Here is a 26,971-nt window from a genome sequence, read left to right as displayed (position 1 = left end):
CTTTTTAGTTTTTTTTCCTGGGGATGACCTGGGACTGAGTTCATGCAACATGAGAAGACAGAATGTAGTTTATAGTTTAGGGTGTCATGCAAACACAGCCAACAACGGTATCTACAAGCTGTACAGTAAGTTGCTCAGCCACATGGATGAGAAGCTGTTCAAGTTGCTTCCTCCAACCCATCCAGACAACCCTTGAGGACAGCACAAGCATCATCAAACAATGCACATGCCATTACTTGTCCCCCATGTGGCTGCCATGTAAGGCTTCTCCCTCAGGTGCAGCAGTCCTGCCATGTTGACTCTCTTAGTGTTATATTTTAATATTTGCAACCATTTTTTCTAATGAACATTCTGAAAGCATTCCTAAAAAGTCCTTCATTTCAAGAGCCTGTTGGCGCAGCAGACTAATAGCCTGTTATTAACATTCAGCTGCCTGCAATTACTGCAAGTTCGAATCTCCCCAGGCTCAAGGTTGACTCAGCCTTCCATCCTTTCTAAGGTAGGTAAATTGAGGACCCAGTTTGTGGGGGCAATAAGCTGACTTTGTATAAAATATACAAAAGTATGAAGGCTATCGCTTAACGCACTGTAAGCCGCCCTGAGTCTCCGGAGAAGGGCGGCATATAAATCAAATTTTTTTAAAAAATTACCTCCATCCCTAGCCTGAAGCACTATGTGTGTGCACATGTGTATATACAGGTAGCCCTCGACTTACAACAGTTCATTTAGTGACCATTCAACGGCACTGAAAAAAGTGACTCATGACCATTTATCACCCTTATGACCGTTGCAGCATCCCCATGGTCATGGGATTTACGTTTTGATGCTTGACAACTGACTCACATTTATGACGGTTGCAGTGTCCCGGGATCATGTGATCCCCTTTGGCGACCTCCTGAAAAGGGAAGTCAATGGGGAAACCAGATTCACTTCCCAACTGTGTTGCTAATTTAAGAACTGCATTGATTCCCTTAACAGATGTGGCAAGAACGGTCGTAAAACGGAGCACACTCACTGAACAAATTTCTCACTTAGCAACATAAAAGTTTGGGCTCGATTGTGGTCATAAGTTGAGAACTACCTGTACTCTGTGTGTGTGTGTGTGTCCGTCTTGTGTATCATACACATCAATCTCCCTCAACGCTGTATGCTGTTGCTATTCTTGTAATATCTGTAGCCTTTATCCGGCTACAGCAGTGTTTCTCAACCTTGCGCTGGCTGGGGGATTCTGGGAGTTGAAGTCCACCCATCTTCAAGCTACCAAGGTTGAGAAACACTGGGCTACGGTAATTACTATGCAACTCGCGCGAGGGCGCGCGCGTGCATCCTTATACAGCCACAGGTTGAACAGGTTGCCCCCGCGAGGCCTGCAGCCGCCCCTCGCTTTCCCCGCGGATTCCCCCTTCCCATCCTTTCAGTTATGTGTCTATCCTTGCAAACCCAATTCCCACCCTCTCCATTCAAATCCACGACACCCACCAGCGAGGGCGAGAGCGACCCTCCCCGCCTACGTCAAAGCGCTGGCTGCGCTCTGGTTGGCTCCCGGTGTCCTTAAAAGGCGAGGAGCGAGCCGGGGGGGGGACGGCGGGCGAGCGCGCGAGTGGCTGCTTGAAGCTGCCTCGTAGGAGCGACCTGTTCGCCGCGATGTCGGGCACCCGGGCGGCTGTGGCAGCTTCCAACGATCGCGCCTCTCGCCCTGCCGCCGGCGCTGCTCTCGGCGTCGGTTTGAAGCGGCTGCGAAGTGAGCCGGGCGGCAACCGTGTGACGGTCGTGCTAGGCTCTCAGTGGGGCGACGAAGGGAAAGGGAAAGTGGTGGATCTCCTGGCCACCGAAGCCGACCTCGTCTGTAGGTGCCAGGTGAGTAAGGGCTGCCCCGGGACAGAAAGGGCAGCACCCCGACCGGTCTCCTTGTCTGCTACACAGGAGCCAATTTCCCCGCTCGTTTTTGCTGCTGTGGCTTTTAGGATGCACTTGTTCACCTGCGCAGGTGAAACGTTTGGTCCCTGGAATGTATGAACACTGGTGCGGATTGAGGTGCAATGGAAAAATGAAGAAACAAGGGCATACTGAAATATTGGTGATTACATGTTGCTTCTCTGTTCTGATTCTTGTTTCTTTTATTTCAAACGTTTCTTTTATTTCGAATTTTTATTTTAAATTGTATTTTAAAATCTCCTCCACGTTGTGAATGCATCCTTCCCCTGCTTTTGCTCTTCAGAATATTGGATCAGGTAGCCCCTTGTTTCCACTCACCTTATCCAGTTATGAGTTGTAATTGTACACGGGAGAGAAATGGATTACCTGGCTGGTGGGCCTAATGTGTGTTTTCTTAAACTTTCTGGTAAATTTTTCCCTGTCACTAGGTAGTATTTTCTGTTTTGTTCTATCCTGGCTCAAGGGCTAGTTTTGTTCAAAATCTACTTCATTATTATTTTTTTCCTCTTTTTTTCCCTGTCGTTTCTCTGCAACTAACATTTCTTTTGGCCTTTCTTGTAATCTTCATAGCAGCCTTGTGAAGTGGGCTAGTCTGAAAATGTACCATTAGTCTAAGGCTACCTCTGCACATAATGCACTCCCATAATTTGAGCTAAGTTCATTTATTCTTGTTTTTGAAATTTACTTCCTTTTTTGTCTTTTGTTTCTGATGCATGTCTTTCTTACCCATGTCTAGAATGAAGCTGCAGTAGAAAGGGAAGGAGGCTTTTTAAGACTGGCTACAGACTAAATGCCATCTGGGAAGTGGAGGGGAAAACAGTTCTGGGTTATAAATAGAAATAGCTGAGCCTTGGTGACAAATGACATAAGATCTAGAAGTACAGACAAGCATGATGAACCTACCAAAACTGTGTGCGTCTGGAGAGTGGCACATATGCCGGGGTGTCTGGTGACGGCTGTCTGCAAGAAAGGTTGAAGGTGAGCAGAGGAGCACAGTGGAGATTTATTAGGCGTTGCTTTGGACTCATCGGCTTCATGCTTCTATGCTATGGTACAGTATTTGAAGCCAACTTTGATCACTTGATCAACATTGTGTGTGGGAAGTATGTCTCTCTGAGCCCTTGGATCTTAAGGATTATATCAGTGTAGCCCCGGAGGGATGCTGTTTCAGTTTGTTCTGCAGCTCCAGAAGAACAGATTTTTTTTTTTTCTCAGACTGGCTTCATACAATGTGCTAAACCAAACCAAATACATTCTACTGCAGTTTGGTGTAGTTTGTAAGCAGTAGCTTATGGCAAGATCTTGTATGAATGTATTCTTTTGTGGTTGAACAAAATGTGACTTAACATAATGTGTGAATCCAGGCTTACTATAGTCCGCCTCATACGTAGGATTATTGTGAAAATGAAGAGTATATATTGCCCTGAGCAGTTTGGAATAATTGTGAAAGAAAGATTAAAGGTAGAAAACTGAACTCGCATATCTTCTTGCACAGTTTCTCATATGATCATTTTTCACCATCATTAAAGCAAAAGAGTGCAAAGTACGAAAGCTGACAGTGTATGTGTAGGTGTGTAATACACACATATGGCAGGACTTTGAATAATAAACATGACTACATTTCATCTAGTTCTGCATTCATTCTGCTTTAAATTAATTGCAGGTTCTAATAAATAAGTTAAATTTATTTTATTGTTTTAAGATCTAAAGCAATTGTTCTGGAATTATTCTAAGGAACTTTCACCAGCCAGCAACATATCCTACAATATACCTAAAGCTGGAAAACAACTTTCCTACCTATTTTCTTTTATTCAAATTAGATACATGAAATATCTGCTTATATTCTAGAGATTGGTTCAGAATGTGAAGCTACCATGTGGCAGTGGAGTTGTAAAACAGCGTATGGAGAAAGTAGTTGAACATTTTCTTCTGTGCCTTGACTGCTATGAAAATTGCCAGCAATTCTGTAGTTGTAAAGAAAAGTTAGCATACACAGCATCTTCCAGGGCAACGTTATGAGATTGTAGTAAAAAAGAAGAGAGCACCTAGTAACATTGGATGATCTCAAAAGCTAAGCATGGTCAGCCCTGGTTAGTACTTGGATCAAAGACAGACATGAAACACCAGGGCTGTAGGATAGACCAGGAAGTAGAAACTGACCCAGCAGAAGGCAATGATAACCACATTCTTATTCCTGACAAGACAAGAAAAAACCATGATCCATCTGTATAAATCACTAAGAGTCATGCACAATGCATTTCATGTACAATCTGTTCTTGATCTTGTGTTTTTTTTAGATAGCTGTACTAAAACAGGGATGGGGAACTTTGAGTATCGGGAACCATACTTTTTTTTTTTTGATGGGGAGCTGAGAGCTGGCAATGTGGCAAAATAGGTGGAATTGAAGCTCTAATGAGCAAGTGTGGAATTTGGGGGGAGGAGAGGGTTGTTGGTTGTCTACCTTAACATTTTCAGCAAGAAGGAAGATTCCTGGTATAAAATTTATGTGATACAACATTGGGCTTTGGGATTCACTTTTAATTGCTTTAAGTCAGGGGTGCAAAAGTGATTCTTTTGAAAAATAGAAGTCTTTGCCAAACAGGAAATCAGAAAGAACTTCTGGCTAACATTCTGTTTAAAGATATGCTGTTTTAAATGCAGATTATTAACCTAGCAGGTTTGAAAAGTGGTATGCATGATAACTGTTTTTAAAAACCTACAATTCAAATGGAGAGAAATTGTTGGTACAAATGAAATTTAATAATTGTGATACAATTGTTTATGTAATGTAGTGTTACCTACTCCCTCAAATAATTTTAATATTTCAAATAGCTCCAGAAAGAAAAATCAACATGAGAGAACAGTGTTGAACAAAGTTAAAATTCCTAAATCTTGTAGGCTAACAGTAAAGATAACCCACTTAGTCCACAGCTATAATCCAGTCTTTTGAGTTCCATATTTGCTTAGTGTAGAACTCATTGCGAAATGAGTGCATTTACTTGATAAATCTGATTGATCATAGTTGGGCTTTCTCTTTAGTAAGGAGACTAAAGTTTTAGGTTTTGTCTTTGGCTTTCTGAGGGTCATCTGTTTGACCAATGCGGGAATAGAATGGTGAGCTGATATGGCTCAGTTCCTATAACAGTACTATAATGACTTCTTATAAGCTTTTTAATGATTTTACAAAATCTGCAATCTTAAACTGACATGGCCTTATACAGAATGAATCAAAGTAGTAAAGAATTGGAAAAGGAACTGGGCATGGCAGTATGGGAGCAGGTATGAAGTGGTAATGATGACTGTGATTAAAAAAAACCATACATTTCAAACTTTTGTCTTTGGATGTAGGAACCTGAATTTTGTTAGTAAAACTAGAATGACTAAACACTTTGAATAACATACTACCTTTTAAACATTCTAATGTATTATGACCTGCCTTTACTTCAAAGTCTCAGAGGTTTCTACTTGTGTTAGTCACATGTTGATTCTTTCTAGTCCTCAGCTGTAGTGAACAATTGGTGAATTTTACGTCTGAGTAGGAATTTATTTCACCGCCAAGTCCAATAGATTCTTGACAGCTTACAAAATCTAATGCAGAGTTGAAACAATTAAAAACAGACAAAACAAGATAGCTTGGATTAAAAATAGCCACAATAAACTATGACACAGCAGTCTCCCTCACCCCCCAAATACATTAATCCCAGGCTTGGGAACAGAACCAGGTTTTAAGTGTTTTTCAGGACCCCAGGAGAATGGGTGCCATCCATACTGCTGACAGAATGCTGTTCCAGAGAGCAGGCTGGAATCTGAAAAATAATGGAAATTCATATCCCAGTCCTTTATTTGAAAATTGTGCATTTCACACAATGTACAACATTCAAAGATGGATTGGAATAATAAGGAACATCGTGAGATGCAGAGGCTTTGAACAAAGTCACAACTTCAGATTGGAAGTTGTATGTTGTGCCTAACCAATGACCAGCAAGGTAGCTAGGCATGTATAAACACTAATACAGGTGGTATACAAATCGAATACATAAATGTTTTGTATAAACATGTACCACATGCTGCCATAATTGCACATGTACCGTTTGCAATCCATAAAGTTTTGCCCAAATTTTATGGGGACTAGGATTAGAACAATAAATGTTAATAAGATGATTTATTTCACATGCTGCTTTTTAAAAGCCAAGTAAACTGATACAAAATAGAAACTTATAGACCTAGCATCTGTTAAGCACCTGCTTGTGCTAAGAGAAAAAAAATGGTGACATTGCTATTTTAAACTTGGTTTTCTCCTTGGGTAATTATAAAATTGCAGCAGGATCACCCGTATTCTATGAAAAGGTCAAGTTTAAAGTTACCGAACCTCTGTCAGAAAACAAGGTTGGTTTCCTAGGCTCTTGTTTGTGCTTCAAGCTCAGCTATGGGTTAAATAAATAAATACAATATAAGTCTGCTGTTTTGTGTAACAGGTGAAGCAGTCAACTAAGTACAAATGGCATTTGTTTAATCTTTTTCCTTGCTTTCTAAGATTTGCAGGTAAATTAATAGCAAAATGTAATTACTTTGGCTTAGTTCTCTAAGAAAGTAGAAGTCGACACAGTTGTGTTAATACTACTATAACATCAGAAAAGGAATTTTTTTTGCAGCAGTTTTGTTAATGTCTTTTAGCCCTTGTGCTACTGCTGTAACAGAAATTATGGGAAAGAAAACAAATAAGAGCTTTTAAGTAAATCCTGATAGTCTTTTGATCTGACATGCGGATATAGAAGACACAAAAGGCCCAACTTATGAAATCGATCTGTGTAACAGTGATCAAATCCCCTGGGCCATGTGCTGGTTGATTTAAAACTAGCCACAGCTAAGTTCAGGTCTAGGTGGTTTTGCAGCTTTTATCCATTTAGGTTTAACATTGACATTATTGTTCTGAGCTGACAGATCCTGCAGGCCAGGTCTTTGGAGCTTTTCATTTAGGTGTATCGTGCGTTGCTCAAATAAACTGTTAAAAGAAATATTTAACAGGAATTTGCTTCTCTCTCAAAAGGTTAATGGTAACACTATAAGGCCATGGCCTGATTTGTAGTTTATCAGGATACAGTTATGCCCTGGCAATGCCCATTTTTCCATGATACAGTACTGCTCTCATCTTGTCCCAGCCCATGGATGAAATAACCTTTAATTATCACAAGGTGTCCTGTTTTTAAATACTATTTTCTTCCTTAAGCCATCACTGTTGTACCACAGCTTCAGGATGGTAGATTCTGTAATGCTGTGTTGCAACAAATCTTGAAGCTGAAATAAACTAACTTCTTGTGAATATGATCAAATACGTGTTTGGGAACATTACTGCTTTATTACCATATTAATTTGAATTTCATTTAAGATCAATAAATTCTAAAGTGTGATCATAGGTCAGCTTCCACTGTAGCCATTCTCTTTGCAGCATTCAGAAAATAAAAGGTATTAAGCATTTTGTTGCTTGTGGTTTCCCCTTCAATTGCCAGTTTCAATCACTATAATAGAAAAATATAAAAGAGTGAGTTTGGTCTAATCTAGTGGTAAAGGCACCAGGCAAGAAACTGAGAGACCTTAAGCATGAAAGCTATCTGGTTGACTGGGCCCCTTACTCTTTCTCAGCCCAACTCACCACACACAGTTTTTGTTGTACGGAAAATAGGAGGAGAGGAGAGGATTAGATATGTTCACCACCTTGAGTTATTTATAAATATAGTAAAGGTGACATATAAATAAATAAAAATTAAAAATAAACAATGGCTACAAGTTACAAATCTGGTTGCCCAACAGCTAGTTGGTTTCAATTTATAGGAGAAGCGAGAAGCTAGTTGCATAGTCTCTTTTCTGTCTGAAACTATTTCCACCCTATTACCGTGTTTCCCTGAAAATAAGACCATGTCTTATAATTTTTGAACCCCAAAATAAGTGCTTAGTCTTATTTCCGGGGAGGTTTGCTTATTTTGAGGCACATGGAGCAAGATGTGGCTCCTCTTGCCATTTTATATGATTTCCAGCTCTGCGTTTAAATATTTTTGGGGAGGGCTTATTTTCAGGGGGAGGCTTATCTTAGTGCATGCTCTCAAAAGCCCAATTGGGCTTATTATCAGGGGATGTCTTATTTTCGGGAAAACAGGGTACTCTCCATATATCTTCATATTATTCAAGAAACCTGGGTGATGCTCAAATGACGAATGAAGGAAGAGTAGACAAGGAGCCTAAAGACATAATATCTATCTCTGCTGTAGTACCACAATTTTTTTTCTGTTAGCAGTAGATATGTTCTTCACCAATAGTAATCAATGAAAAATTACTTAAATATCTTATTTTATTTTTTGGTAGGGTGGAAATAATGCAGGTCATACTGTCGTTGTTGATGGGAAGGAATACGATTTTCACCTCTTTCCTAGTGGTATAATTAATCCTAAGGCTGTTTCTTTTATTGGTAAGTATTCCATTCAGACTCATAAAATCCAAATATAAATTTATTCTTTACTTCAGCAACATTTATGTGTTATCCTTTTCAGTAAGGAGGAATAAATCTGACTGAGTTTAAATTAAAGATAAAACAACCTCTGCATTTTCTTGTTTCATATTCAGATTTTGAGGAAACACTGACCTTTTATCTGTGCCTTTTCAGTAAAAGAAATGAAGAAATAGTTAAGATTCAGCATAAGTGACTGAAATTTTTTAATGTTCAAGAGAACATAGAACAGCTGTTAAAAATCCCACTTTATGTCTAATTTTCATACATTTTAGTTACATTTTGCCATTACAGGAGAAGTGATCTCTTCTAAGCCAGTTGCCCCAGATCTGGACCCAAGTGATGGTACTATTAGGTGCCTCCAGCTGCTGCTGGTAAATGCCAGGTCAGTGTAGAATGAGATTGTGTCCATCTACAGTATTGTGGTGGATGAATATATTGATCTGGCATGTGTTGCTAAGACCAAATTAGGCAATGACAGGATATAGTACTATCAAAAATATTCTCAGCTAAGTTTCAGGTCCTGCAGTAACTGCAGCACATTGGTCTGGCAGAAGGGATAGTACAGAGATTTTCTCAATACGGTACCAAAGAGAAAGAGAAGGTGGCTGGCTACAAATGCTTATATGTGGAATTGGGCCATGGAGATAAGCTAGCTAGGAGTCCAGCAGCAACCTGCATGAGTTTCTTGATGTCATCTCAAGGTCAAGGCTCCTAAAATTGGTCATCTAGGACATGGGTGTGAAACTTGAGGCGTCACGTTGCTGACACGTGACGTTTCACAATGTTTTTCCTATTTGTGGAACTGAGATGGACGTGGCCTGCACGTGATGCATCCGGCCCACGGGCCGTCAGTTTGACACCCCTGATCTAGCAGGACTTCAAACTCTTTGTCCTGAGAGAGGAATCTATACAGTTTATAAGTTTATGGGCTCCCTGGCAACCATGGACCTGTTCCATGTAATCTTGGCTGCAGTAACCCTGAATGGGCATGTGCTAGATATCTATGGTCTTGTTTGGAGCAAATGAGACATAATCTGGAGATGAAGGACTGTGATGCACCTGCAGTTGCCACGTCTCATTTCTGGCTTATACTCAGATTTCCATGATGTAACCTAAGCAAGCATTGGGGAGGGCAAGCTATCCTCTTTGCAGATCTCAAGAAGCTGAAAGTTTATTTTAGATTCTCTTAGGAATCTTTCTGTCATAGGAGAGAAGGAGTGATGGTACTGGTATCTGGGAAAGATGTTGAGAGACTGGGTCAAGAAATACTACTAAGAGGATGGTCAGGTAAGATACAGCATACAACCACAAGTGGTTTGAGACCTTGCAGTGTCTCACTTCAAGAGTTACAAGATTGATGTCAGGCTTGTGGGGAAAACAAGATAGAAATTGCAACAGGCTCAGCTAATTCTACTTTATTGTAAAGCTATCATGCAAGTCTGAAAATACATGTCTCACCACATCTCCTTTATAGCCCAAGAAACTAGGGAGGGTCCTTTCTGAGCCTCTTGCCCTGCCCACTCTCCAGTTGTGGGTTATGCTATCTCTTATTGGACCATTCCTTTGACAACATCTCTTGATCTAGTCTCCCAAGGTCTTTCCCGCATACCATCACAAAGGAAGAGATACTGGATTAAGCTAGCTTCAAGACATAGAAAACATCAGAAAGACTTCTAGAGGAATGGAGATTCAGATTAAATTGGAATAGACAATAAATGGCTGTTGAAGATGGACTGTTAGTTATGGGACACAGAAAAGTTGGCTGGTAAGCTAAAAATAGCCTGCTTAGTGTTAATACTGCTGAAGGCTCATTAGCTCCAGAGTGGTTCAATGTCTACAAAGCAATCTGGGGAAGTGTACTAAAGACCGGAAAAAGATGAATGGAACTGGGGGACAGTCACTCAACCAATGCAAAGGGTATCCAATGAGGGTGGCAGAATGTGCCAAAAGGTAAATCAAAGCCTTCCAATTAGATAAAGGCCAGCTGCCAGATTGTCTGAGACAGGGGTCTCCAACCTTGGCAACTTTGAGACTTGTGGACTTCAACTTCCAGCTGGGAGTTGAAGTCCACAAGTCTTAAAGCTGCCAAGGTTGGAGACCCCTGGTCTGAGAAACACCGAAAAAAACTTTGCCATCAATCTCTATAACCCTTCCTTAGAGGAGAAGGCAGAGAGAGACAGCAAAGTGAAACCTTATAATATGGATCTTAACTCAATAGTCCATTCTCCAATAACTCCATTTAAAACTTTAATTAGAAAAGCTGGAAAGGCCCAATCTGTTGCAAATTCTTCTGATATGAGAATAGTTGTATTTGCCTAATGCTTACCCTTTTAAGGATGATATTTGATGTCTTGCTTTTAAAGCAAAAGTTTTGTGTATACCTTTTAGGTAATGGTGTGGTTATACACTTACCTGGCTTATTTGAAGAAGCTGAAAAAAACGAGAAGAAAGGTTTGTACCTAATATTTTTCTTTAAAAAGAAAGGAGCTTGTTATAAATAGTGGCACTCACCCTTATTTTAAAACGATATTTTAACGTTCTGAAAACAGAGAAAATGGACCTACCTCAGTTATTGTGAAGGGTTAGTTGGGGAATTCTGGGAGTTGAAGTCCATACATCTTCAAGTTGCCAGTTGAAAAAGACTGCTGTAGATTGTTCAGTCGTCTACAGCCACATTCTTCTAAATGGTACACATTTCTTCTGATAGGATTAAAAGGCTGGGAGAAAAGACTTATAATATCAGACAGAGCACATCTTGGTAAGTAGTATTCAGAGAGAGAAAACAAATATAACTCTTTCATACTGTTGTTAATGTTATTTGTACTGGAAAGAATTCACATTTTTGTATAAATTTTATTAAAAGTTTTAACAAGAACATAAAAACTAACACAAATTAATACAGAATAAAGAGAACAAGAGAAAGAAAAAAGAAAGTGCAGAAAAAATATAAAAAGAAATTGAAAGAAGCTTATTAATCTTTTGCAGCTAATACAGGTATGATTGCAAAGTTATCTCATACACTTATGATTACAAAAAAGCTTTTTCAATTACCCAATCTTTTTCTAATCATGAAAACTACAAGTCATAAATGCATTTTTTCTGCTTCTTGCAAAAAATCTACAAGAGTTTTCCAGTTAACCATAAATATAGATACTGTCTTTTCTCTAATTAAAAAGGGTAATTTAGCAAGCTTCATATTTTTGTCTATGAACAAATCTTATTTTAATATATTTAATACAACAGATGGTAAATTAAAATTAAGATTGTTTTGACATGGGCAATTTCTTTATTTTGAAGCACGATGCTGCTAATAATTACACCAGCTTGATTCCTTCATTGTTAGAACATTAAAAGCATAATTGTATGAAGTATTTGAAAATCAAACCTTGTTTTATCTCCCTTAAATCTTCATGCTTTTCCTCTGCTATGCAGTGTTTGATTTTCACCAAGCAGTTGATGGTCTTCAAGAAGTACAGCGTCAAGTACAAGAGGGGAAAAAGTAATTATGTATCTTGGTATACTTGAATTCTGCTACTAGATCTGGCATAAGTCTGGAAAGAAAATATAAAATGCAATGTAATGCAACGATTCTTTTACTTTTTTTGCTGTTCTTGCTTAAAATATCAACTTACACAGCATGCATGCACAAATGAGTTTCAAATGTGCAAGAGTCACAAATTGTATAAGAACACTCTGATCCCTATATGTGTCATGTAAATATGACTGTGCTTGTATAAAAGGGATGCACCAATAAAAGCTGTACCTCTATACAGCTGGTATCTACTCTGAAGAAAATAAATATGCTTTACAAACAGTGCATGGTGAGGCAGATCAGGTGGTGAGGTTTTTATTATGTGGAGGACTTAAACGCCAGTCTGTATCTGATGCCCATATTTATTTATATTGCTGCCTTCTTCCTATCTACACATGGGGCTCTGTTATAGAATCTGCACTTTAGAACATGGCAGCTCTTCATGACACAGCACATAAATAGAAATCTTGATGTTATTTCTTTGTGAGAATGATGAAGCTATGGGAACACTGACTAATGTAAAATTTAGACAATGAATCATATATATTATCTTTCCTGAGGCAAATTTAGTGACATAGCACTACCGCCCATATTATGTGTGAGAATCTCTTCAGGTTTGTTCAGTTATACAACTGCCACTGCTAAATTAGTATTACAGTAAGGTTGTAAAAGCTGAACAATGAACAAAAAGGCATCTTTGTATTAGGGATTTGGATTCTAAAAGTATTTTAGAATACTGCCAGAATCAGCCTCAGGCGATATTAAGGTTAATTATGAGGTGACATGTGATACAAATGGATCATGGAGTAGAAAAATCTCTTTTATTATTAAAGCCAGGTTACGCTAGTGAGTATTTACTGATATAGTCACTAGGAATAAATCCTTACATTGTATCAGAACTGCACATGGTAGGGAGGAAATCAGTTCTGAGTAAAAGATAGTTCATACTCAAGTAATTATTGGTAAACTTTTCCAATGTTTTGGGAAAAACGATATAGTTATTGACATGCTTTTTTTCCTTCCAGTTGACCATAGTCATGTCTCTGTGCTGGAGGTTATATTTGATAGGTCACTGAGCTGGAAAATGATACCCAGTTAATCTATTTAGAACAACTCTGAAAAATCTGGCAGTGAAGTAGTGAAAGGAAGCATCCTCATAGCAACCTTGGCACACAGTACAGTATGGAAAAGTACTTGTACATGCGTAGCTTTTTGGTCCAGTTCAGTTAATCAGTGTGTGGTAATATAGCTACTGCTGGATTCTCTAAAAGAAAGACATTGTGATCTTTGAGATGATCAGAACATAGATGACTGAAGTTTGGAGGATGTGCAGTCAAGAGGAATAATGCCTTGCAAAGACAATATATCGCTCAGTAACCTTAAAGAAACAGAGGTTGGGAGCATTATACTTTTCCGGTTCTATTTGTTTTTTACTTGGGTTGCCTTTTGCCTGAGAATCTTCAGAATATGAATGCCTGAGAATATAAGGGAGAGAAATATTTCCATTTGGATCATTTATTTAAAACATTTATATAACCTTTTCTTAAAGGCAAAACTCTGTGAGGCTCACCATATAAAAATTAAGCAATGTATAGAGCAATAAAACAAATTTAAAACATAAAGACCAGTAAAACCAAAATAGAAAAATGTGGTGCCAAAATCACACTTTTAATTTTAAAGGGATAGCTACATTCTTCCTCCTTGTTCCTGTTATCCCTTTATTTGTTGTTACTTTTCAATTGGTGAGTTGAATTTTGACTTACGTTGGGGTTGGTCCTGATATGCTACCACTTTATTTCTTTTAAAGTGAAGTTGGTAGTTGATGAAACAGGAGATAATGTTGTTATTCCAATTATACCAGCCTTCCCCAGTGTGTTGGATTTTGGCATCCAACTTGAGTTCCAAAATAATATTGTTCAGTGAGAGTCATCTGTGCAATCCATGCAACTTTCTTCTATCCAAGCATGAAAAAGTAGAAATTTAATTTAATTTAATTTAATTTAATTTTAATTTAATTTAATTTCGAATTTATATACCGCCCTTCTCCCTGAGGACTCAGGGCGGTGTACAGCCAAGATAAAAAACATAGAATACAAATATTAAAACATTTAAAAATATATATAAAATTTGGCCCAAAAAATTAAAATCGCAGACTAATTAAAAGGATTTAAAAATTTTAAAAATTTCTTCTTAAGCCAACCCGGCTTGCTGAAAAAGATAGGTTTTCAGGGAACGACGGAAGGCATTGAGGTCCTGGATTCTTCTTATCTCCGTGGGCAACTGATTCCAGAGGGTGGGAGCCCCCACAGAGAAAGCCCTCCCCCTGGGGGCCACCAGCCTACATTGTTTGGCTGATGGCACCCTGAGGAGGCCCTCTCTGTGGGAGCGCACGGGTCGATGGGAGGTCATCGGTAGCAGCAGGCGGTCTCGGAGATAGCTAGGCCCTATGCCATGGAGCGCTTTAAAGGTGATAACCAACACCTTGAAGCGCACCCGGAAGACCACCGGGAGCCAGTGCAGCTCGCGCAGGAGTGGTGTTACATGGGAGCGCCATGTTGCTCCCATCACTACCCGCGCTGCTGCATTCTGGACCAGCTGGAGCCTCCGGGTGCTCTTCAAGGGGAGCCCCATGTAGAGAGCGTTACAGTAGTCAAGGCGAGAGGTGACGAGGGCGTGAGTGACTGTGCACAGGGAATCCCGATCAAGAAAGGGCCGCAACTGGCGAATCAGGCGAACCTGATAAAAGGTCCCCCTGGTAACAGCCGTCAGATGTTCCTCCAAAGACAGCTGCCTATCCAGGAGGACTCCCAGATTGCGAGCCCTTTCAGCTCTTTCAAAAAGAAAGCTTTTTTTCTAATTTTGTTTGATTTCTCAAAAGAAAATAAAACTGTATCTGTTCTGAATCTGAAAAGATCAAAGACCACATAGGCGAATATTTTTTTCTAATGCATGCCTGCATGCATGCACAGCCAAACTACTCAATTTCTATTACAAGACATTTGGAAATATCTGTACCACTAAATAACTGAATAGTTCAGCAGTTGATTCCACTCAATTGTCTTTTTTTGCTAGCATTGGCACGACAAAAAAAGGAATTGGACCAACTTATTCTTCCAAAGCTGCACGGACAGGACTTCGGATTTGCGATCTTCTTTCAGACTTCAGTGAATTTTCATTAAGGTATTCTAGTCGACTGCACAGCAAGGAACCTCTTGGATGGGAACTTTTTCTATACTCTTAAGATACTGTACAGAAGGGAAAGTATGTATGAATGTGCTCTGTGGGGAACTGTGAAGATAGTTGTGCATATATTACTGAAACGAGCTGGATTTGGAAAAATATTTATTTCATTTATTTTAATAAGATAAATTCTGATTATCTTTGACACTTAAAAACCTGTTGTTTGAACATACAACCTGGTCTTCATGCATATTTCACCAGGTATTTTTTTGCCTGTGATTTATAGGAAAAAATATCTATGTACAGTGTATGCTGCTAATTGTTGATGTTTTGCAGATTTAAAAATCTGGCTCACCAGTACAAGTCAATGTTTCCTTCTTTAGAAGTTGACATAGAAGGACAACTAAAAAAACTAAAGGTAAACCTCTAACATTCCCATCTTAAAACTTTGAATTTTAACAGAATAGATAAACCTAGATTGGATTATCTTTCCAGGAGAATGTCATGATTAATGATGATGATGAAAATTTCTGAGATGACTAGAACTAGTGTCTTTATGACTGGAAAAACTTCTTCACCTAAAGAAGAATTTATAACCTCTTGGACGCAGCTGAATATTTTTGTCCTATATGCAATTACAGGTAGTCCTCAACTTACGACCATAATTGACCCCAAAATTTATGTTGCTAAGTGAAACATTTAAGTGAAACATTTTACCCCATTTTACGACCTTTCTTGCCACAGTTGTTAAGTGAATCATTGAAGTTGTTAAGTTAGTAACATGGTTGTTAAATGAATCTTCTTTATCCATCAACTTTGCTTGTCAGAAGGTAGCAAAATGTGATCACATAATCCCAGGACACTGCAACTGTCATAAATATGAGACAGTTGCCAAAAATCTGAATTTTGATCACGTGACTATGGAAATGTTGCAACGGTTGTAAGTGTGAAAAATGGTCATAAGTCACTTTTTTCAGTGATGATGTAACTTTGAACAGTCACTAAATGAACTGTTGTAAGTTCAGGACTATCTGTAGTTATGGGAGATAAGTATTTCAGTCTGAATGGGTCAAACTTTTCCAATTATCTTGTTCAGATTCTTAAATGCCCAAAGTCATCCAAAAGAATTTGAAAAGAAGCCATTTATTCTTCTGCAGATTAAACTGGCAAAACTTCAGAATTTGTCATGATAAATATAATCAACCTTATTCTTGTGTCTAGCAAGGATGTGGTGGCTCAGTGGCTAAGATGCTGAGCTTGTCAATCGAAAGGTCGGCAGTGCAGTGGTTCGAATCCCTGGTGCCACGTACTGGGGTGAGCTCCCGTTACTTGTCCCAGCTTCTGCCAACCTAGCAGTTTGAAAGCACGTAAAAAATGCAAGTAGTAAAATAGGGACCACCTTTGGTGGGAAGGTAACAGCGTTCTGTGTGCCTTTGGCATTTAGTCATGCTGGCCACATGGCCAGGGAGACGTCTTCAGACAGCGCTGGCTCTTCAGCTTTGAAACGGAGATGAGCACCGCCCCCTAGAGTCGGGAACGACTAGCACATATGTGTGAGGGGAACCTTTACCTTTAGCCAGCCTATTACGGTTAGCAACCTGTGTATTTCTTCCTTAATTACCTAGAAAGTGTGGTTTTTCTGGTTTGGTTTCTGATATGCTTCTATTCTTAACTTTCAGTCAATATAGGAGAAATATAGTAATTTTTTATATATATATGGAATATTGCAGGGATATGCTGAAACAATAAGACCAATGGTCCAAGATGGAGTTTATTTTATGTATGAAGCACTACATGGCCCTCCGAAGAAAATTCTGGTGGAGGGGGCCAATGCAGCACTGCTTGACATTGATTTTGGTATGTCACTTGGTATAATATATGGTTGTCTAGCTCCATAGAAATCTGTGTAATAAATTATTTTGTCCATGCACATAGATAGATATGAGAAGGGTTAGATTATTATTTCATGAGTAAGATCCATATTGATGAGAAATAATAATGCATACAGATGAGAAATAAAACATGTCTTTCCTGAAGCCAGACAGGCCACTGAGAGAAATGGTGGTTAGTTTACCCTTTTCATACATTCTTAAATATTCATATTTTGTATGATCATGAGTCTTAATCATGGTGAGAGTAATTGAAATTGATGAGACCCTGGTGATTTCAATGGGCATATTATAACTATGACTTAATTTGGATCCAACCATATCAGAGTATCCCAAAGCGTATTTTATTTAGGGGTCAATGTGAGAGAATCTACTACCTCTTTTAGAATGCAAGTGAGTAAAGATTAGGAGCAGAATTCCAAAAATTTGTTTTGTGCTGTAGGAGATGTGCTTTCTTCTCAGTTGGCTTATTAAACCATTTGTTTAATTTGTTGCCTTCTGGAACCAAATGTACGGCATCTTTTTACAAGCATATAGTTATTCCTCGTTTTACAACTGTAATTGGAACTAGCAACTCCATTGCTAAGCATGACCACACTGACTTACAATAGCAGTTGCAACAGTTTTGGTTGCCATTGTTAAGCAAATCCCGCACAGTTGTTAAGCACAATGTCACATGATCACCATTTGTGACATCCTGCTGTCTTCCCCATTGACTTTGCTTTTTCGAAGTCAGCAGTGATGCTGCAACCATCATAACTGCAAGCTGCTTGTCAAGTGCCCACATGGTCATCATGTGACTGTGGGGACACAATGATGCCCCAAGTATGAGCAACAGTTGTAAGTCTCCTCATTGAGCACTCTCATAATTCTGAACAGTTGCTAAATGGGTGGTTGCTAAGTAAGCACTACCTGCAGATGGATGTTAAATGTAACAATATTTACAGAGCCATGGTAGCGCAGTGGTTAGAATGCAGTACTGCAGGCTAATTATGCTAGCTGCCAGCAGTTCGGCAGTTCAATCCTGAGCGGCTCAAGGTTGACTCAGCCTTCCATCCTTCCGAGGTTGGTAAAATGAGGACCCAGATTGTTGGGGGTAATATGCTGACTCTGTAAACCGCTTAGAGAGGGCTGTAAAGCACTGTGAAGCAGTATATAAGTCTAGGTGCTACTGCTAAATGCTGTTTAATAATATATATTTAATAATATAATGTGCTTGATAAACCTTCTGACCTATGCAGGTTTCTCCAGCACATGTTCATGTGATTCCCTGACCTTTAAAGGTCTTTAAGAAAGTGATATGTTGAACAGCTGTTTTAAATAAAGTGCATTCTTTTTTTTTAAAGCAGGATGTACCTAATTTTTGCTTTTTGCTAGGCACATATCCTTTTGTGACATCATCAAACTGCACCGTGGGTGGTGTATGCACTGGGTTGGGCATTCCTCCTCAGTATATTGGAGAAGTTTATGGAGTAGTAAAAGCCTACACAACAAGAGTGGGAATTGGAGCCTTTCCAACTGAACAAATAAATGTAAGTTTGTTATTATAATTAAAATAGTACAAATAAATTAAAATAAGCATAGGATAATACAGACGTGAATATTTTACAGCCCCCAGGTCACATCTGGCGCTTTGGTTGTCCCTATCCAGCCCACATGAGGTCAATCAGAAATTAGAAATAAAATGTAAATAAGTGCACCGCAGGGAGCAGGAGAAGCTGAATCGGGTCTGGTTCTGCATAGTTGCCATGCACTTCTTCAGCTAGTCAACAGCCATGGGAGGGGGAGGAGAGAGAGCACTTTTCTGTATCTGTGCAGGTGCTCACCCCCTGCCTGGGGCAGCCTGAGGAGACAACAGCAACTATGGTTTAGGGAGGACACAGGCTCGTCCACCAACCACCACCTTTCTGAAAGCGAGGCTTTGCGGGCAAGCAGGTAGAACATAAGCAGGATCTAGCAGGAGAGCAGTGGTGGTGGCAGAAGAGTGGCAGCTGGGCCAGGATGGGTTGAGGTGAGGCTCTACATTCCCACCTCCCTCAAAATGTTGGTTCCAGCGGCCAAAGTCACCAGGAAGGAGCTCAACTCTAGCCACAATGGGGCCGACAAGTTCTCCAACAAAGAGCAACAGGAAACCTATTGGTTTGGCCCCCCACTACAGTCCCAGTTTCTCATATGGCCCCTTGGGAAAATTAATTGCCCACCCCAGGATAATATGTTGCAATGATCCTGTGCTAATACATGCAAGTATTATGCCAATCTCAAAATTTATTATAAAATAGAAAATGTGTGGATGGTATTAACTTGCTCTCGCAATTGTCTTAATTTTCTTTGAAGTGTGATTCCCCACCACCATCACAGCTCCATTCTATAGCATACTTTCAAATATCTTTTTACAAGGTATCCTGATATGAATCTAATTTTAAAAATTATGTCATCTCCCAAATTGATTCTTTCAATTTGGAATTCTTAATTTGTTTAAATTATTTTTTTTTACTGTAGCTTACAAATGCCACTGGAATAGTGGACAAAGTGGTATAATAAAGTAATCCAGAGTCACATTGGACACAGATTTAATCATTAAATAGACTATTGGGGGGAAATGAGCATCATAAATAACTGTACCCCAAATTCTGCATTTATGATTGAATTAAAAATACACAATACTCTAAATCCAAAGTATGATTTGAATGACTAAATGAGGATTAGATTTTGCATTCTTTTCTGCTTCCTTATGTACCTTTGTTTCATGCATATATTAAATGCTTCGATATATACATTTACATATGCTATAATCTACAATTATTACTTACATCAATGGTAATTTGAAATAAGTTTCTAAGTCTGATTTTAGGGCTAAACACCAACCATAATTTACCAGCTTGCAACTTGAATCCAACCCTGATTAATGCTAAATGAAGAAAAAAAACTGCCTTTTGGAGAGTTTGGAAAATTGTTTGACTTAGTGTGCCATGTTGAACATCTTTTGTCTTCTAAATGTTTTTTTTAAAAAAACATGCATTTTTGACATGACAATAGTTCATTTACTAGTGGCTTTTCACACTTGGCTATGACTACTGTTCCCATCTCCTGGGTATCTTTGTCTCTGGTAGGAAATTGGAGACCTTTTACAGTCACGAGGTCACGAATGGGGTGTGACTACAGGCAGGAAAAGACGTTGCGGCTGGCTAGACCTTGTCATTTTGAGATACGCTCATATGATCAACGGCTTTACTGCGTAAGCATCACAGATTTTGACCTACACTTGGAACTCATAACTTTTAACCTGGTGGAGTACAAATATATAGGTAACATTATAATTAGTCTAGCAAAATTATGTTTTATATTTTGATAAGAAACAGTAGCACTTTATCCCAAAGAAAATAAAATATCTCTTCAATGGGCTTAAACCAGGGGTGAAATCCAGCAGGTTCTGACAGGTTCTGGAGAACCGGTAGCGGAAATTTTGAGTACTTCAGAGAACCAGAAAATACCACTTCTGGCTGGCCCCAGAGTGGGGTGGGAATGGAGATTTTGCAGTATCCTTCCCCTGCCACACCCGCCAAGCCATGCCCACCAAGCCACACCCACAGAACTGGTAGTAAAAAAATTTGGATTTCACCACTGGCTTAAATGTCTTAGGTCAATAGTACTGTACAATAAATAGCAGTCAGTTTAGGGGCTGTAAGCCAGAAAGAAGCAGGAAATAGAAAGTGGTATTTACATATACAAATACTTGGTATTTCTGCCTCATCATAAAGTTTTGCATCACTGTTTGGTCTTGAAATCTGAAAGGGGATGCACAGTGTTTATTTTAAATTCTGACTGAAGTGGAATGTCGATTAACACTAAAATTAATGGAAGTAAAAACAGGCCAAGTGATATCTGTGATTGGCCTGTAAATTGTTCTGAACGTAAGTTCTGAATTCTTGAAGCTTAAAAAAATAAGTTTGATATCTCTGGATTGCTAGTACTTGAAAAAAATATAACTATCCACACTGTGGAGTTTTTAAAATATGGAACATTTAATTCTTAAGTGCCATACCTAAATTCTCATCATTTGTATGTAGCTAAAATTTACTGTGTGATACATACCTAAGTATTTAAAATGCTTCTTAATGTGTATATTAATTTAAACTTTATCTGACTTGTAACTTTTTTTTTTGGTGATTACTTCAGAATAGTTCATGTTGTTGGGATATCCCATAAACTTAAAAAAAACAGGTAGAAGAGATTCAATGAGATGTTGAATGAGACTAATATCTATCTAATATTTTCTGGGCAGTTTGGCATTAACAAAACTCGATATTCTGGATGTCCTTGATGAAATCAAAATTGGTGTAGCTTATAGGCTAGATGGGAAAAGAATTCCATACTTTCCAGGTATGTTATTAATTGAAAATGTTACTTTGAACTAGGTTGAAAAGTTTAATTACGTCAGGTGTCCCCAAAACATCAGGTGACAAAACTGATGAAGATTTTGTTGCCCACTTTCATTTCCCTTCCAATTTTCTTGCATCCTTTGGGAAGGTTAAAGAAGATTTCTAAATAAGCACATGGCTACAGCCCTTCAAAAATTTTAATTTCCAAGAAAGCCTAAGAGCTCCTACAGAAACTGCAGCTGTGCTTCATAGCATGCCAGTTTTCCTTTAAAAAAAGAAAAGAAAAATCTGAAAAATATTTAAAGGGACATGTGCAACGGGAACCTGAGAATTTTCAAAGGACAGGTTTGTACATGTGCATTTTGACACTTTTGTGCACCACATATACACATTCTGTAATGTTAATAATTAAGAACTGAGGGGATCTGGTCTTTTCCCTCTCTCTTTTAACTGTTAACTATTGCAAAACTTACATATAACCAGTGACATTGCCACTTCTGTGAACCAGCCTTCAAACACACTTCATATAAGTAAAATGAGTGCCAATAATTTTCTCCATTATTTCCCTAAAGAGACTTCTAGACAAATAGATAATTGTACAGTTATTTGGTCTTTTTGAAGTCAAGAAAATGACACCTAAATGCTGTGAATAAAGTAGGGCGATTGTTCAGTAAAGAACTTACCTGGTTGTTCTATATAATCTGATTTATTCTAAAAGCAAGGATTTTTGAGAAAAAGAGCTTTTGAGACCAATGGTCACCAAAAGAGCGAAAGCTTCCAAGATTAGGTTAAAGGTTTTTTAAGTGTAAATGCTAAATAATGATTACATTATTCTTATGACCTAAATAGTTGCCTTTTCACTTTTAAAGCTAATCAGGAAATATTACAAAAAGTGGAAGTGGAATATGAAACAATGCCAGGTTGGAAAACTGACACAACTAGTGCCAGAAAATGGGAGGACCTTCCACCTAAGGCACAAAATTACATTAGATTTGTGGAAAACCATGTTGGTGTGTCAGGTATGTATTTTCATCATTACTGCTCTAACAGGGTTTGCTATGTTTATTAAGTTGTACACAGAAAGGATTGTGCCAATTAGACAAAGCAACAGCTTTCTAGGGATTGAGATAGATTAGGGGTACTAAGTAATTCCTATTGCTAAAAGAAAAATTAACTAGAATCATTGTCATGCCTTTGTGAAACTAGCATATGGTAGATTTCTTGCTCTGCAGATATTCCAAAGGTGTTTAGTAGCTGCATATGATCCAGGGGTGAAATGCTCCCGGTTCGGACTGGATCGCCCAATCTGGTAGCGATGGAGGCAGGTGGTTCAGAGAACTGGGAGCAAAAATCCCTGCCCCACCCCCATTGCCCAGCTGAGCCGCACAATCATCAGAGGCTTTTTTTAATTTTTAAAAGCATTTTTTCTACAACCTCTTCAGCCAAAGAGGTTATAGAAAAAATATTTTTAAAAAGAAAAAAAGCCTCTACCGATCAGGCAAGTCAGCTGGGATCGTCAGAGGCTTAAAAAAAAAAAAAGCTTCTGCCGATCAGGCAAGTCAGCTGGGATCGTCAGAGCCTTTAAAAGCATCTTTTACAACCTCTTCAGCTGAAGGGGTTGTAGAAAAAATGGTTTTAAAAGTAAAAAAAAAAAAAAAGTTGGCCACGCCCACTGTCATATTATCCCCACCACCACCAAACCACGCCCACAGAACCGGTAGTAACAGATTTTACATTTCACCACTGATATGATCCCTAACTGATCAACTTTAACTTAACCCATCTCCGTATTGATGGCATTTGTTAGAGGAGACTTGCTGATTAAATAATACCACTGCTAATACTTCAGTGCCTAAGAATTATATGATATGATTCACCATAGTATTTGAACCACAGCAGTGAAACAAAATTGATATATTTTTAAAAAATAGTATATAAACAATACTAATGGGTTTTTGTTTTTTTGCTGTTTCCAGCCAGATAACAACTTTTATTACATGGCTGCCTTTTGAATTTGGATTCTTTAATTTACCCTCTAGGATTATAGCCTATATGGGCAATCCTCAATTTAGAACTATAATTGAGCCCAGAATCATGGTCGTAAATTATGGTGGTCATTAAGCAGCTCACAAATAATGATGCTCAGTTTTACGACCATTTTGTGGTGGTCGTTAAATGAATGCCATGGTTGTTAAGTAAGCACCATGGTCATTAAGAGAAACCTGTCTTCCTCAGTGGGCGGGTTTTTTTTGCCAGAAACTGGAAATAAAAGCCGGAAACTAGCAAAAAAACCCTCACACCCAAAATAATGACCATGAGATGCTGCAAATGGCCATAAATGCGAACCAGTTGCCAAGCGCCCAAAAATGCAGCCATGTGATCATGGGGGTTTATGTGTGTGGCCATTGGAACTTTAAAAATGTATTGAAAGTACCTCTGGGGAGGTCCATCGAACTTTGAATGGTCACTAAGTGACCAGGACTACTTGTAATATATTTCATTATGTTATTTATTCGCTATTTATTTATTATGTTATTTCTAATTATTTCTTTTTTTCCTCTTCAGTTAAATGGGTTGGAGTTGGAAAATCAAGAGAATCAATGATCCAGCTCTTTTAAGGGCCCATAGAAGAGCTGCACTGGGAAAGGGTTCACCTAATCTTTTCTGATCCCAGACTAAGATGAAGATGCTTTTAAAATCAAAATAACCTTCCTAGACTATGATTAGAAAAGAGCATTTTCTCTTATTTTAAAGTATTAAAATGGCTTAGAAACTACATAAAAATAATTGAAGTGAATTGGTTGAGAAGAATCTTAAGATGTATATACTACTAAAACTCTCCTGTTTGTCTGTTTGTAATCTTCAATTGGGTGAAATGGTGCCTTGTAGGGCAACCATTTTTTAATCAATGTACTTTAAGTGGACTAACTTAAAGAATGCATCCAAAACCCAGAACCCATTACTCCCATGGAATTGAAATTTGGCAAAACTGTGGCCATTTCAGTGCCACCACACTGCCATGGTCAGTCGAAGTTACATAATCATCATTTCCAATGCCCCCTGCCAACTTCCCACAAGGAAAGTCATTAGCAGGTAATTGGAAGTCACTCACACTCCAACTGCATTTTTACCTGCACGTGATCATTCTGTTTCTCTAGTGGTAACAGAAATATCTCTGGAACAATAACCAGAGTGGGTCACAGGCTGTGTACTAACTTTTTAAAAGTGTCAAACTCATATGGAATTATTTTTTGAAACTGCTATCAAAAACAATCTTTCTACCATAGTATTCCCATTGGTATGTCAGGAAATGGTGAGATATGCACATATGTTATTGAAAACAAAATGCCTAATGGTGCACTGAAAAGATAGTAGAACTAAGCAACTCCTTTTAAGTCTGGGAGCCAAAGCAGAATTATCTTTGAGTCTGCATTTCTTATAAATAAACATTCTTCAGATATCAAAACACAAAGGCAAGGAAAAGAGGTTATGTCATAGAAGAAGGAGGCAAGGCCTGAAGTCATTTGTTGGCAGTGGTCAGACTGGAGTGGATACAGCTGTTAGAACCTAAGATATAGAACTTCCCTTCATTCAATATTTTCTGGTAGTGCTCCAAATGAAGCCCTCAGAAGTTCTGTACTTTTAGGTCATTATGTTAGGCAAGAAAACAAAGAAAAGGCAAGTAAACAAACTTATAGCAATGAAAATGTATTTTAAAAGACCATAGCAAAATATTATCTTGCTGTATATCACTGTGAAAATACCACCTGTAACTTCACTTTTTTTTATTATGTTCTCAGATCATATTTTTCACTGTTGCTTATTACTGCTCACTTGGCTTTCAGCAGAATATAATATTTTTCCATCACTCTTCAGAGAATAAGCAATTCAGAATGTTAGTTTATCAAATTCTGGGTAATAAACTGTTCTGGAACAACCCTTAAAAATGCAGTTGACTATTGACAACAAAATAAGTAACATATACAAAGGAAGTGTTCTGGTTGTGGATCCGGCAGTATGTCTACATTTATACAATTTCAAAGTAGCATTCCTGAGAAATTGGGGCTCACTTTCAATCTTTTAGATGTACCCCTTCATTTAAATGGGAAACATGCAGCAGAGTGCCAAATGCTGCTCTTTTAAAATCACTATTTTCAATAAAAAAAAGCAGTTGAGAAATGAAAAAGGGAAAACATTTTCAGAAAAGAATATAGCATATGTTGTTTTTTGTTGCATTTGCTGTTTGCTGATTTTTATAGGCCACCCAGACTCATGCTGTCTGAATTGGGTGGCAATATTAATGCTATAAATAAATTTATGACACACTTAGCATACTTGACTGAAATTTGAAAAATTTTCTGTTTGTGTACTGCCACATCATAAATGTCTATTTTGCTAGTTAGGAGTAGGACCACAATCATCATAGGACTTAATAGCAGTTCCTTTATGGATGCTGGTACCCTGGGCACTAATTGCATATGCTAAGTGCTTACCAGTGCCATAGTTAAGATTTTACATAAGTGAGTATAAGTATTAAAAAGTCTAAAGAGTTTGAGTGAGAACACGTTCCACATGGCCAAGTGTTCTACTCTGTTTTTCATTGTAGCTCTCGCATGTTAGATAATGTACAGTAAAATTAAACTCTTTTGGAATACTTTGTTCCTAATTTTCTGGGAATGTGGTCTTTTCTTAGAAATATAAAAGATGATGGAAATTCTCTTTCATTAGCAGTTTTGTATACAGGCAATCATTGACTTATAAGCACAACTGGGACGATAATCCTAGTTTGCACAGTCCTGAGCGAAGCGGTCATTAAGAGAGATGCTCACATGACTACTTTGCTCAGCGACTGCAATCCTACCTCTCCTAATTATGATTACTAAGCAACTTTGCAGACCATTAAGCAGAGCAGCAGAGATGGGGCCCACTCCACCACGCCCAGGAGACCCAGGCCCTCCCTGCCCCACCATGCCTGGATCCACTTTTTTTTTGCTTTTTTCTGTAGCTTCAGGCCTACCAAATTGATGCAAGGAGGGGCATTTCTCCTGAGACTGCCCTGCATCATTCTGCATACAGACCCCATTCTCATAATCTTTGGATGGCTCCATCTGCAAATCATGCACTTTGGGGAAGGAGACTTCCAAACAATCACAAGAATGATCGTGTTTGCTAGCCTTCCTAAGCATTTCAACCCTCCTATGGCTAGACAGCTAGCAAATGCCATGGTTCTGGAACTTACAAATCTCTCTAGTCTTCAGAATGGAGGCAAATCCTGGAAATGGGGTTAGAAAACTAGCAAACGCCATAGTTCTGAAGGCTAAACAATTTTCTAGCCTTCAGAACCAATAATGTTCGCTAGTTTTTGAATCAGCATCCACTGAAAGGCAAAAGTTAAGTCTGTCAGGTTTTCAGGCCGTCAAGATGCATTTATCCTAGTGCTGACAAAGTCATGATGTCATAGTTCAAATGATACACATTATATAACTTACAGCATTTTTATAGTGATATGGCATGTATCATCATGACTTGTATTTGATATATATGCTTGGTCAAT

General features: G+C 38.5%; 1 protein-coding gene across 1 annotated transcript; it reads left to right on the top strand.

The window, feature by feature from the left end:
* Positions 1-1,602: 1,602 nt before the first annotated feature.
* On the top strand, positions 1,603-25,834 carry ADSS1 (adenylosuccinate synthase 1). Its single transcript, XM_070942328.1, has 13 exons — positions 1,603-1,857; positions 8,293-8,395; positions 10,826-10,888; positions 11,145-11,195; positions 11,870-11,936; positions 15,042-15,149; positions 15,486-15,567; positions 16,880-17,006; positions 18,416-18,570; positions 20,149-20,273; positions 21,321-21,418; positions 22,287-22,436; positions 23,983-25,834. Exons 1-13 carry the CDS (start codon positions 1,645-1,647, stop codon positions 24,033-24,035), a joined length of 1,395 nt encoding a protein of 464 aa, XP_070798429.1. The 5' UTR covers positions 1,603-1,644; the 3' UTR covers positions 24,036-25,834.
* The last annotated feature ends 1,137 nt before the right edge of the window (positions 25,835-26,971 follow it).

The sequence above is a fragment of the Pituophis catenifer genome, unplaced genomic scaffold (genome assembly GCF_029215685.1).
Source record: "Pituophis catenifer annectens isolate HBS135680 unplaced genomic scaffold, rPitCat1.0.hap2 SCAF_1, whole genome shotgun sequence".
In the NCBI taxonomy this organism is placed as follows: domain Eukaryota; kingdom Metazoa; phylum Chordata; class Lepidosauria; order Squamata; family Colubridae; genus Pituophis; species Pituophis catenifer.
This window is presented reverse-complemented; position numbering and strand designations above follow the sequence as displayed.

What these genes read in the sequence shown, in the direction of transcription:
- ADSS1 (XM_070942328.1), top strand. Translation starts at nt 1,645, where the DNA reads ATGTCGGGCACCCGGGCGGCTGTGGCAGCTTCCAACGATCGCGCCTCT. An exon ending in ACTGCTTGACATTGATTTTG is followed by an intron (nt 17,007 to 18,415) that starts GTATGTCACTTG and finishes GCTTTTTGCTAG; the next exon opens with GCACATATCCTTTTGTGACA. An exon ending in TTCCAACTGAACAAATAAAT is followed by an intron (nt 18,571 to 20,148) that starts GTAAGTTTGTTA and finishes TGTCTCTGGTAG; the next exon opens with GAAATTGGAGACCTTTTACA.